This window comes from Notechis scutatus, chromosome 5, assembly GCF_049901735.1.
Source record: "Notechis scutatus isolate UNSWTSFEM ecotype Mainland chromosome 5, rNotScu1.2, whole genome shotgun sequence".
Classification (NCBI taxonomy): domain Eukaryota; kingdom Metazoa; phylum Chordata; class Lepidosauria; order Squamata; family Elapidae; genus Notechis; species Notechis scutatus.
Genome location: NC_142013.1, coordinates 90,787,539 through 90,801,105, shown reverse-complemented (window position 1 = coordinate 90,801,105; position 13,567 = coordinate 90,787,539). Strand labels below are relative to the sequence as shown.

The 13,567-nt window shown below is 39.2% G+C and overlaps 1 protein-coding gene across 9 annotated transcripts in view; it reads right to left on the bottom strand.

Moving 5' to 3' along the window:
* Positions 1 to 280: 280 nt before the first annotated feature.
* FARP1 (FERM, ARH/RhoGEF and pleckstrin domain protein 1) overlaps positions 281 to 13,567 on the bottom strand; it is a 144,763-nt gene continuing 131,476 nt past the window's right edge. For 4 of the 9 annotated variants that reach the window (XM_087967300.1, XM_087967297.1, XM_087967299.1 and 1 more), the window contains exons 22-27: positions 12,236 to 12,318; positions 11,445 to 11,557; positions 10,378 to 10,541; positions 7,670 to 7,777; positions 3,384 to 3,535; positions 281 to 1,837 (exon numbers count right to left, since the gene is read on the bottom strand). In XM_087967300.1, the coding sequence (XP_087823426.1) occupies positions 1,756 to 1,837; positions 3,384 to 3,535; positions 7,670 to 7,777; positions 10,378 to 10,541; positions 11,445 to 11,557; positions 12,236 to 12,318 (702 nt within the window). In that variant the 3' untranslated portion in view covers positions 281 to 1,755. Of the gene's footprint in view, positions 1,838 to 3,383; positions 3,536 to 7,669; positions 7,778 to 8,956; positions 9,093 to 10,377; positions 10,542 to 11,444; positions 11,558 to 12,235; positions 12,319 to 13,567 lie in introns of all 9 variants that reach the window. The other 5 variants (XR_015749910.1, XR_015749911.1, XR_015749912.1 and 2 more) reach the window with 3 other exon arrangements.

The following is a 13,567-nucleotide window of genomic DNA, read 5'->3' as shown; positions in this document are numbered from 1 at the left end:
GTTTAGCTGGAAAAATCAAGCCACAACCTGGGGGAGGGTGGGGAGGTATGGGAGAGAAAAACTTTTGAACCAACCCTGGATTGCAAAATGCATGTTGGGATATGTAGACCAAAGGAAGTGTGACTGGACAACTTTTCATGCACTCATTTTGATGAACTTTGTTGCCTAAATCAGTTGCACACACACAAATTATGTGATATCAATTATGCACATTCAAAATAACATTTGTAAATGGCAAGAAACAAACATCATCAAAGGAAACCCTCAAAGCTATACAGTGTTTAAAGCTGTTGAGGTATTTTATTCCCTTTTCAGTAAGCAAATCTTAAAACATGTTTATACAACAGAGCCTCTATATTTGGCAAACCTGCTCTTAAAGCAAGAGATTGATTCATACGGTGGTAACCATTTCTCTTAAAATGCGTGACAAATGATGTGGGATTCATATTACATCTAATAATACAGAATAAATCTATTTCAACTGCTGGAAAGTGTATATTCTCAGTCAATCTTTAGAACAGCCTTTCTCAACTTGTGTTCCATGAGAGGTCATTATTATGTTTTTAAAAATACTATTTTTTTAACCTTGTGTGCCATGCAATGCCAACACTCCCAAAGGTGGGAATTTTTACATGCTGCAACCCAGCTTGCTAATCATAGTAGTGTACCGTGAGCTTTAGATAGAACAATTTTTATGCAACGGTTTTCTGAGCCCTGAAAATTATTTCAAGGCTTCCTCCAGGGGAAAAATGGTTGAGAAAGGCTGTTTTGGACTCTTGAGTGGGCTGGACATTGATTAAATGAACATATTTAATTTCTAATTGCTTCCCAATTTGTACAGACAAAATATGAATTGATTTATAGTACCACTTATAAAGGTGCAGAAGCACAGGATATATTGGGACAAAACATTACAGAAACAAATGTTTCCTTTGAAAAGATGCACCTGCCTCTGTTCTTATTGAAACACCAATTTTCTGACAAAAAATTAATGCCACAATCCTTGTAGAACACAGATATTGACATTTTGTTACACAAAATATTATACCATCTTAAACTTCCTAACACATCATTACGAGTATTTCATGGGGTAAAATATGTAAACTGTTTCTCAGGCATGATTTTCTATCTCAATATGAATTTTCATTAGAAAAAAAAGCAGGCAAACCCATCTGACAGTATAGGAAGGAAACATTTCCAACTTCAAGAAGTGAGATGAATTGAACAAACTACATATTTGGCTGCCAGTTTTAATTCTTACAAGCAAACTGTGTAGAAACATCAAAAATAAAAACTTTACCTTGAAGATTTATGTTGAGGTGGTGAAGTGAATAGAAGATAAGAAACCAAACCAAAAATCAGTCCAAAACTCATTTTGAGGGTCTGTATACTAAAGAAGAGGCATCTTGTGTTCAAGGAAATACAAAAAAAAATGAACTTGCTACAAAATTGGTCTATATATTTCTGGTGCAAATTTTTTCAGGCAAAGAAATATCTTTTGGCATTTGGCACTCCAAGGGACAATATTTTAATACTGGCACAAGCTAAAAAACCACACCAAAGAACAAATACAAGACATGAAACCCTCATGTGGCTGATAATAGTAAACAAACCTGCTGAGGCATTATTTCAAAAGCTGATCCAAAACATTTTTAATAGATATGTGTTTTACTAAATCTCAAAAGGGGGGAAAGTAATTCAGATATCCTCTAAAAAAGCAGCAGTTGCTGGAATGAACCATTTGGAGTTCAGCCATCAATAAACATGGGATTCTTCATGACTTAATACACGGACACGTGAGGCTGGGCCTGTGGCACTTCGGATTACCTCCATCCACCTAAGCGAGAAGAAAGACAAGCATCAGGACTTGCTACACTGCACAGGTGGGAACCTTTTCTGTTGTGGATGTGGCTTCACATAGGTAAACATATTAGGTGAGTTTGGGAGAGCTCAGTAGGATGGCAAAAGGGAAGGAGAAGATGGCTCTCCTTCTGTCTGCAGGACATGTTCTTTCCCAATTCTATTCCAGCCTGTTTTTTCAACAGCTGATCTGGTTGGCCAGAATGGGATGGAGTTGGGGAAGAACAATGGAGATAACTCTTCCCACAGGCTGTCCTAAAGACATAGGTTGCCTTTTCCACCCTAATAGCTTTGCTAAACATTAAGAGGACCGCGGGGGATACAGTAAAAAAAAAAGTGAACTGGAATGCCAGTCTTTGTTCCACCCATTTCAAGTTCAATTCTCTGGGACAATCAACCAGGCATGGGAATTCTGATGGGACCTTGTATGGAAAGAGCTTAAAACCTCCACTGTGAACAGTGTGATGGCAGAGGGAAAACAGTAGTAGTGGTTCCGTGCAAGAGATTTTTCAACCTCAGCAGGTTTAAGATGTGCTTCAACTCCCAGAATTCCCCAGCCAGCATTAAGTCCACACATTCTAAAGTTGTTGGAATTTGAGAAATCCTGCATTCAACCACCATTTGTAAACGAAACTTTACCTACATTATGCAGGAAGACACATTTATTTAAATGCACTTTGCTACAGAATACCGGTATTTAGGTTTCACAGTAGAAAGTTTGAAAATTTACAAGAAAATGTACCACATTTGTCACTTTCTTTTTAGATGGAAATGATTATTCAGATTGCTAATGCTCTTGGTTGTTTCTTACTCTTACCTACCAATCTCATCCCAAATAATTTCTGTCCAGCACAATTACATTTCAGTCTGTACATGTAAGTAAACAATCTAGGGCTATTAGATCTAAGTCATGCACAGAATATTTTGTTCACCTCTAGTATGAACTATACCTATAACTTTTATTTCTCAACAAAAATGAATACCTTGTGAGGTATGAGAGGCCTTATACAATCTTCTTTCCTGGGTGAATAATTCTGCACACATTGCAAACATGATAAATTCTTTATATCAAAGAATTAGTATTCTCATAAAGAACTATCAAAATATTTGATGATTTTTTTAAAAATTACAATCCCTACTCCCCCTTTCAAAACTTTAGATACCTCAAATTTCAGTTTCACAACATTTTGATATTCTTTCACAAGATATTGCCAGATTTTAGTGCTTTTTAAAATGCTTATGACATCTTGTGTTAAGACTGATACAAGATTTTGGAAATGATGCAGGAGATAAGCAAAATATAATGTGATTTAATGATCTTGAGAGATTCTTGGTTCTGGACTGGAAAAGTCTGCACCCAACACATTTTGTAGGAAACAAACAATCTGACATTTTAGCTGCTTGATAGAACTCACGTTGCTTTACTTAAATTGGCTGGATCATAACAATACTTATTACCCATCCATTTTAATGATACAATTTAACAGCATCATATCTAGTAAAATCACAATAAACAAACATACCTTTCAAATGTATATTCACTCTCCGCCCTAAAATAGTACACATGGGATTTGAAGTGTAGCTTGAAGACATAGTCTTTATTAATGTTCTCAGATTCAGAAGGAATGGTAAGAGAATAGCCCAGCAGAGGAAGGCTAGCTAAGGGATGATTGTCCTAAAAATAAAAGGCAATAGAGGTTGTGGCAAAAGCAAAGGTCTCGCTTCACAAATTGACAAAACTGCATACAAAGAGCTCCAAAACTATCTTCCTACCATCAAATCCCAGTATGTTTCAAAGGCAAAAGACAAAACCCAGGAAGGTCCTCCCCAAAAGACATTGGCTTCTTATCTTGCCATTGTACAAATGCTTATGGGTTGGAATTTGCTCAAGATTCTCTTTCCTTAGAATTTTTTATCACATCTTTTATATACAACTCAAGACAGCTAACATGCCAATTCCCCTTCCTATTTTCCGCAGAAAACCAACCCTGTTTGGTGAGTTAAGAATGAGTGGCTGGACCAAAGCTACCCATGTGTTTTTTCATGCACAAGGCGGGACTAGAACTCACTGTCTCCTGGTTTCTTGGCCAGCACCGTCACCACTACACCCAAGAGCCCAGTGAGTGAACAAAGGAATTTACATGATTTATATGACTGCTCATCTGTGACTCTGATCAGCACCCAAGGATAAAACAAAAGCTCTGCTCATAAAAATCAACAACAGCAGAGTTTACCTAACCACCTAAATCAAATGCCCAGGGAAACAACAGAGTCTTTAATGCTTTACAAAAAGTGGATTCTCTGTGCAGAAGGCAGTCTCTTCCCCATATTCTGTATCTTACTGGAACTGAGAAGAGTTTCTGTGAAAGGGACCCCACACAAATTGCACCTAAATGTGAATCACTACTAAGACAATTGCTACACTACCTATAATGTGGCTGGAAACACAGGTGTTCATGTTCCTGTTGTCTACTATATTTATTTTTGACCAGATGTGCAAGGGGAAAGGAGTGGTTGCTCATCATTCTGTGGCGTTCAAGTGGTTATTTGTGAGTGATATGGACTCTTGACATGGAAAGGGTGGTCAGAATATTCTATGGTTCATGGTAGACTTGGACCTTCATCCATTGTGCACGATCACTGGCAACTCTCTTCCTTATTTCATTTTCTTGAGCTGATGCAAGCAAAATTTCCACAGTACATCCGGGTGGTCCTTGCTTATCAATAATCACTCAGCAACCATTCAAAGTTACAAAGTTCTGAAGAAACAATTATATGACCAATTGATGACTATTTGTTACCCTTGCAGTATCCCTCAGTTCATGGTCATTACAGTCATATGTAGTGTTCTAACCTTTTCTTTTTCCCCTCTCATCTACTTGCAGAGCAGAGATATTGAAGAGGAAGGGATTGCAAGAGAATAAGCTGTTTGCTGTTCTACACATCAAAAACAATGCAACTGTACTGGCAGCCTGGAGCTAGGACCCACAAATGCACTATTGCAAACAGCTTGCAATATTTTCATGAAATCTCTTTCTATCCAATCTCTTTGCTCTGCAAAGGACAGCAGAGCAGAGAGATCAAAGAGGAAGAGATTGAAAGAAAACTGTTAGCTCTTCTATACATGAAAAATAATGTGATGTGCAAGTTAAAAGGAAAATAGTCATGTAACTGCAATTTCTGACGTTCCCTACTGGCTTCCCAAAAAGCAAAGTCAATGAGGAAGCTAGAAGGAAGTTGGAAGTCTCAGTCACACGATGTCCTCCCTTAATGACAAACAGGACTGCAGGAACTGCCATTGCTAAATGGCACAGATATGCAATGTTGAACTTTATGACCATGTTGCTTAAGGGTGGGGATTCTGGACTAGTTGTACTAGCTTTGGTGGGCTTGCTTCATGAAATCTGGACTATTAAGAAAAGCCCACTACACATATAGTTTCCACAAGAAATCACTGTCCAAGGGAAGTAACTAACTACATTATTTTAAACCCTTGTGGCACAGTATCTTAAAGGAAGCGCATCAAAACCATGGCAATAAGAAATAGGGAGAGTGCCATCTTCTTCTTGAACCTCCTCCTTAGCTGACATCAAAAGTATATTTGAAGGTAGCTGAATAAGGATTTTCTCAAGAAAAAGCCCACAGTTCAGGTGATTTGCCCTGATCTTCAAGATAACGATGCTAGCAAAGACTTACATTGCCATTGGACAGTGCAATAGATGAAAGAGGACTAAAATGTCTAACATGAGGGGGTTTTGTAGCTTACACTCTTATGTGTGATGCACAGAGTCCATAAAGAAACCACTGGATGGAACAAGAAGGCAAGAAGCAGAAAGAACAAGGCTGCATTGTTTATTTCGTTCCCTCAATGATTTTCTGTGCTCCATCTGCTTCCAATCTGTTCAGTTCCTCTGTTTTCTACACACAGCCATATTTGTGCCAATGTAAATCTGGACATCACATTTCAACTGCTACTTTCTTACTATAAACTTAACCTTTTCTAGTAGCAAAATACCCCACCAAGAATAACCTTCTCTTTTGGGGGCAGGCAGGAATGTACCTTAAAAAGTCTGCAAGTTACGTAGAAGTTTGGACAGCAGATTTCTGTAGTGGTGCAGACTTCTGCAGATAAAAATTAGATTAGTTTTATCTGCAGAGTTATTAATCATGCACTTCCACTTAATCACGCCTCTGAAATCCTGAATCATTTAGAATTCTCAGAAATCCACCAAGTGCCTTTGGAATAAACTGTAGAATTCAATGCTGATTTTTCTCTCTGTTGTTTATCCATAATTAATTGTCCCTGCAGCTAATCCATTTTCTTTAAAGTGCTTCATATTAATTAATCTCAAATATCCTTGGGTGTACCCTTCCCCAGAGAAATGAAATGTATGAACCATTAACGGAATAGCGGCTTTCAAACAGCACTCGTGAAAGTGCACAATTTCATTGCAGAAATTTTTAATACAGGCTGTCCTTGACTTATGACTATTGAAACCACCCGATCAAACCATTCAACCATTCATTCAGCTAAGAGCCAGTCTGGTCTAGTAGGTAAGACACTAGGTGAGAAACCAGGAGGCTATGAGTTCTAGTCTGCCCTTAGTCATGGAAGTTGGATGAGTGACTTTGGGGCAGTCACTCTCTTCCACCCCACCGCATTGGGAAAGAAGGACTATTAGGTATGTTTGCCACCTTGAGTTACTTATAAACAATAATGAAAGCAGGATTAAAATGTAGTAAATAAATCAGCAACAAAGTTACAGTGGCACTGAACAAATGGTGGTTACAGCCAGTCCTTGGGAGTTCCAGCAGTCCTAACAACCCCATGGTCATGTGATCACAATCTGAGTGTTTGTAACCCCCACTTGCACTTATGACCGGTTGCCAATCGCAGCGCAATTATGCACTTGTCATTTTGCAACCTTCCCTGCTGGCTTCCTAAGAACGTCCATGGAGAAGCCAGCAGGAAGGTCTCCAGTCACTTGAGTCTTCCCACTGGTACACCCCCCCAGATCCCCTGCAACTGCACTGCGTCAGCCACTCGTGTATTCTGCATATCGTCCCCAACCCACACTGCCCCCACGCACGGTCTCTGATTTGGGTGGCACCTCTTGCACACCCCTTGCACTTCTTCTGATTTTCATTACACCTCTTGTGCACACTCTTACATAGTCCCTTATTCTTCCTGACCTACACAACAGCTCCCATGGACCCTCTCATATCCTCCCCAAGCCATACAAAGCCCCTCGTGCATCCCCTCACACTCTGCCTGACCCAAGAAATACTCCAACACACTCCCTTCCACTCTCCCCGACCCACACCATACTTCTCACTCATCTTCTCACATCCCCTATCATCTTTTTCGATCCACACAGCCCTTCTAGCTCTTCACAACCCATGTGCCACCTCTTGCACAATCCCTTGCACTGTCACACACTCTCTCTCTCTGACCCTTCCCCATACACCCTTGTTCCTTCCCTCACCTGGCAACAGCCACTCACCTGCCCATGAGTGACTTACAATTTTCTGCCCACTTTCCCAAGATTATTGGATGTGGGAAGCTGGCAAGAATTTGACTCATCTAATGAGTGGAATAACCAGGACTACACGGATTGCCATTGTTCAGTGATCCAGTCGTGCTTTACAAGTACATTACTTAGCAATGGAAATTCTTATCCCAATTGCTGTTGTAAGTCAAGGACTATCTATACTAGCTCTCCTGAGGCTAATCAAGCTGCATTTCAATCCTCTAATGCGAACAACTTAACATAAAGATTATTTTCTGCTTTCAGAAGAATTAAATTACCTGGTGAGATTTGTAGAAAAACATGCAGAAGTTGGTGAACACTACCCAAAGCTTCTGCCACCCATTGCTGTTTTTGAATTTCCGCAAGAGGTTTCCAGAAAGTTGGTTCTGAAAGAAGGAGGGAAATAGTACAACAAACGAAATAAAATGCACAGAGATGGTAAAACAAGATGATGGAAAGCAGGCAAGGTTCATGTAGAATGGCATTTTCCCCTCCCAGCTTAAATTGGAACGGTTTATTTTTGTCTGTTGAAAATGGTAATAGATTGCACTTCAAGTTTCTGAACTGTTTCAGTCAGTGAGGTCGGCTTGTAAGTTGATTCTAGCAAGAAATAAATTATCTGCTGTTACCTTATTAGAAGCCCCATTCAAACTGAGGTGGTATTGGCAGACATGCAATTTTCTTGACAAAGTTACATAAGTGTTTTGCCCTTGCCTTTTTTCTCTTGACTTCCCAGCTTATGTTCTAGGCCTGAAATTCCTGGCAAACCTGGGCTAGTTTGCTAGTTACCAGGGCCGCTTTGCTCCTGAGATCAGCCAAGACTAGCTAAATCCAGCTACTTGCTGAAGCAGATTTGATGTATTTATTTTAAGGGCGTGTGGCTAGAAGACAATTTTACTTTGATTCTAAATTACAATTCTTTGTGCTGGTGGGGATTTTTATAAAGAATATTTTGCCCAACACTACTATTTAAAAGGATCCAGAAAATGAATGTGTTTCTCTTAAATCATACTTAGAAAGGTAGCTTAATCACAGTAACTTAAGTCCCACTGATTTTAATAGGTAAAATGTAGGTAAATTGTAAACTTGCATAAATGAGAGATTTTGCTTGGAATTAAATTTTTGAAAACTTTTTGTGTGTGTGAAATAGTTAAATTAAGGTGCTTTGGATTAAATGTTTGCCTATCATATATTTGAAAGAAGCTAGATGCCAAATATCAAACACATCCAATGATTACGACAAAGAGGAGATAAACCCACACTTTAGCTTAAAAATAATCAGTCTTGCTGAATTTTTGCTCTTTTCGTGTAAGTTTTATGATCATTTTTTTGTTCTGCTTGAGGTTTTAGCAGCATAATGAACTACGCTCTTATCAAAACAGTTAAAAGGAAACACTGTTGCCTTCCAAATTGTCAACAGGGCTCACAAGCATTTTACTGTATTTTGAAAGCTTTCATTTTGACCCATTCCAGTTTCCAAAAAAACAAACCAGACAGGGTGTGTGTGTACCGAGCTACAATAACACACATGTAGTCCTAATTCTCTACTTTTTGATTTTGGTTACCTCATTTTGTGAAGGGTATCATAAAAGGACAGGCTTTGCATTCGGTACCAGCAGACATATGAAATGGAAACAGGCCGCTGATCACTGATCAGTCCAACAGGTGGGGAAGGACAGTCACTGACAGTGAGAGGGTCTTCTACCACAAGAAAAAGAGAAAGAAGGAGGGAAAGAAGGAAAGACACAGAGAGAAAGCATAAACTATAATGCTGATGTGACATTAAACACAGAATTAGGAAAGTATGACTGTAACTTGCTGGTCATGGGAAAAGCGGTGGAACTGAAGACAGATGTGTGAGTGTACATGGATCTGCTTCTAGGTTGTTTGATGTGATAAACTCCAAGTATGTGAGTATGTAAGTATCTGGCTGTGACATTTGATCTCCAGAGGTGAAGAACTAGGATGATTCTGATAGAACATGCAACACACACTCCCAGAAGTAAGAATAAAATGTATTTACAACTAGGTATGTCTAAATCCAAGGGAAACACTTAGTTCTTTAAAATTTTTATTTTTAAAGCTATAGATCCTTTTATTCTATAAAACTAAGGCATGTATATTCAATGTGTTCCCCGTAGCCAAAACAACCTAGAGGCATTCCTTTGGAAATGGGTGTCTGCAGGTACCTTAAAGAAGCTAAACCAATTTCTAATTTAAATGAAATTCTATGTTTTTTCCCCCCACTTGAACTCAATTTTATAGAAAATGTATGTGCTTCAGAAGAATTTGATTCCTTCTACTTTTCAACCGAGTTGAACTGAGTCTTACTTTACGAAGAAGAACTGAAAGTAGAACAATAATTATGATCTCTACAAATATCCCCTTTACCTTTGATAAAATCAAACACTGAAGTTCCACATAAGAGATCACATGAGTTGATATGAAAATGCAATACTTTCCATGCAAATTTCACTGATCTGAGATGAGAATCTGGATTCCATATCTCGTCAATCTGTGTCAAATTGGTTTAGCTATAGTCAGAATGCATCCTTAAAAATACACAGAGAGATTTCCTCTGATAAAGAAAACAATGAGAGAGGCAGATGAGGCTGAGAGGAGAATATTGTAAGGCTCCAGAGAATAATAAGACAGCAGAAAATAAAACAAGTTGCATAGAAATGCACACTTCAGACTGCAGCGGATAGACAGACATATTGCCCTTTCCAAATACCCTGAGGATTTTTTAAAAAAAAAATACTCAGAAGCACCCCTCTTGATATCAATAGGTGGAAATTAATTTAGAAGTATGAAAGGTGTCATATGGAAATTCAAATTATTCATAAATTGCCTGTAAAATCATCATATCTTTTGAATGGACTCAATAGTTTCCAATTAACCAAGAGGGCAAACAACTGGAAAGGAAATGGCGCCTGAGGAAGATGGCTCTTTCGAGCTACAGTCCAAGCCATTTTGAGCCAGATACCTCCACCGCAATACTAAAGTCGACCATGGAGACACTGGTATTTCTGTGCCAGCAGACGTGCACCGTAGTGTTGCCACGGTGAGGAGCTTGACGTTCAAGCGAGGTGCGGGATGCATTGAGATCGTCTTCCGATTCCTGGTCTACAATGGGCTCCTCAGGGGACTCTATGAAATGCAGGGAAAAAGCCTCTTTTTTCCCCCCTTGTATACGGAGCATGAAATCATAAGCAAAAGATTGTCTCTGATACAGGGAAATCTCCAAAATGGTAAAGAAGTCATATTAATGGCTTGTCTGTTTTGAATTGGTTGTATAGGGAAAACATGAAAACGGAGAGAAATATATTTTTCCCTGAGGAAAGCATCCCAATAAGAAATTAATTGCCAACTGAATAATTGATAATCCAATACGGGATTGTGCACAGGAACATTATTATTATTTACAACAGTGTTTTTCAATTGTAGCAAGTTTAAGATGTGTGGACTTCAACTCCCAGAATTCCCCAGTCCTCATGGACCATGTTGGCTGGGGAATTTTGGGAGCTGAAGTCTTAAATTTGCCAAGGTTCAGAAACACTGATTTATTATGTGGGCCCTTAATAATTCTCTGCTGTAAATAGAATGACTTCGTACACACTTCAGTGAAACATCAATTATTGTTCTGGGACACAGAAGGCATTCTTTAATTTCAGTATTATTTCATTTAGCACTTTGCATACTATTCCATTTACTGCTATTAAATACATTTCTCAAATTCTTAAAAGGGAATAAAAAAAAATAGGATTTGATACCCACAAACCAATTGCCATATAATCTATCTCAGGCCTGTCAAACTGGCGGCCCATGGGCTGCATGCATCACACACAGGCCACACCCACCCCAACTACGCAAAGGCAAAAATCATCATTGATTGAGTTTGACACTCGTGATCTATCTGAACTGAAATTAGATAAGAAAAGACCATACTGATATTCCTTGTTTTTAAAGCAGGGTACCTGCAAAATGTACTGTATGTATAATGATACTTTGGAACTCTAGAATTGACCCCACCTTTCATGGTTCTGGACTTACTTGTGTCAGAAGGGCTATTTCCATGGAATTCAGAAGCAGGATCAGTACAGTTCTCTGCCAAGTCAATGGCCATCTGGATGTCCTCAGTCCACTTGTCCATTTCAATGCGATTACTAGGAAAACAACAGAGGATTATTGTTTATTGACATATAACGATTCTAGGCAGCTCACACAATACATAAAAGCAAAGATAAAAGCAGAAGTACCCTTTCCTCACGATGCCAGGCCACACGGCCACCCTGCTCTATCCCCATCCTAGCCCAATACTTTGGGGAAGAGGTCTTCGCAGCAGTGATTGGGATTCAGCCAGTTCGCTCCACGTCGGGAGAACCGGTTGTTAAGTTTCTGAGCAGTTTTGTGAACTGGTTGTTGAAAGAAATCATTAGGGCAGAGAACCAGTTGTTAAATTATTTGAATCCCACCATTGTAATCCTACCCATTGTAAAAGGGTAGTTCTTGCTTTTTTTTTTCAGAGCTTCAGAAGTTGGGCAAAATTAAGCCAAATCCTGCTTTCATACTATTTTTGGGCAGGCAGGGCAGGGGGTAAAGGGATAAACATCTTTGTAAAAAGTCCAGATAAAGTTATAGAAAGCATACTATCGTCTCCTGCTCTGCAAGCTTACTTTACTTTATATTAGCTACTGCTTGTTTACTGCAAAAGGGTATTCAAATGAATTCAGTATGACCATCGTGAATCCACAACAATCCAAAGCATATATTCTGTAGGACAGGCATCACTGTCTCAAATCTCTACATAGACGTTATAGAAGCATATGGTTCAAGGCAATTACCTCGCAGCAACAACAATGGATTGGTGTTGACTTCTAAGTGTAAAGCAGTGAGGAACCCCCCATTCTTCTTCACTCTCTTCTATCTGAGAAAATAAAAATATAGGCATCATTATACAAATGGAAAAGAAACTTTCCAAACACATGTAGACTGTAATTTAAGCTACCACAGTCTGATTGTTTTTCACTAAGAATGCAACAATGGCTTTCTTTTTACCAATATGGAAATTCTGAAAAGAAATAATTATAGCTGTTACTATGTAACAGCTACTATTTAGTACTGACAAACAAAAAGCTAGCAGAGCCTATCTATGAACACTTAGCTGCAATCAGAAGAGTGAACGAAAATGCCTTACTTTCATAACTCATGAAGAGACCCAACCACAGTTTCAACTGGGAAACTGTGAGCATCCTAGACCGGAGGCTTGACTTTCAGACAAATCAGCCATCAATAGACTCATAGAGATATACCACGCTTAATACACCATTTAAAAGAGACAATTAAAAAGTTAAGAAGGAAGCAAAAATGCAGAACACATCCCTTTAAGCAGCCGAAATCCAGATATGTAGGGCCCAGACAAACAATCAAGCAGAAAACAATACCCTCATCATGGAACTACCAAGGAGAAAACGACATCCCCAACACTGGGCAGGGCAAGCTACTGTATAGAAACAGGGAGCCTACCCCACAATCCCTAGCACTGATGAGGCTACCTAGTTGGGGAAGTAAATAACTAAACTCACAGAGCACAAAGGATCCGCAATCATAGCTATTTAAAGCCTGCTGCTCCAAGGTTACTAGCCATTCCTGGTAATATGCAGAGTTAGTGGATGAGATAAAATGCAAAACTATTTAGGGGTGGGAAAACACGTAGCTGCAGACAATACTCTAGTTAGGTCTGAAGCGTGTCCACATGCATTAAAAGCCACAACAAAAAATAAACCAATCAAAGAGAGAATATGGGCATCAGAATCATATACACCACCTCCTTAGCATAGGACAGGCCAACCTCAGGGTTGAAATCCAGGCAGCTGTTTTATTTTCTATGGTAGATGTCAAATTAAGGGCAAATGTTCTGAATATTTTCCAAGGGTGTATTTCTCAAAAATGCTGGAGCTTGGCAGGTGGCATAGTAGAAACGGCGGGTCATCTATGCCTGCTGCCATTCTTATGTATGCAGCATCCTATCAAGTCCATTCTTTCTAGCAAAGAAAATGTGGCTTCACATTGTTGCTGCCCGTAGAAGCAACCGGGCACTGATCTCTATCCTTTTACTGCTCTTCTCCATTGCGTGGAAGGGACCAGCCTTGCTGATTATCCCCTTCAACAAGAGA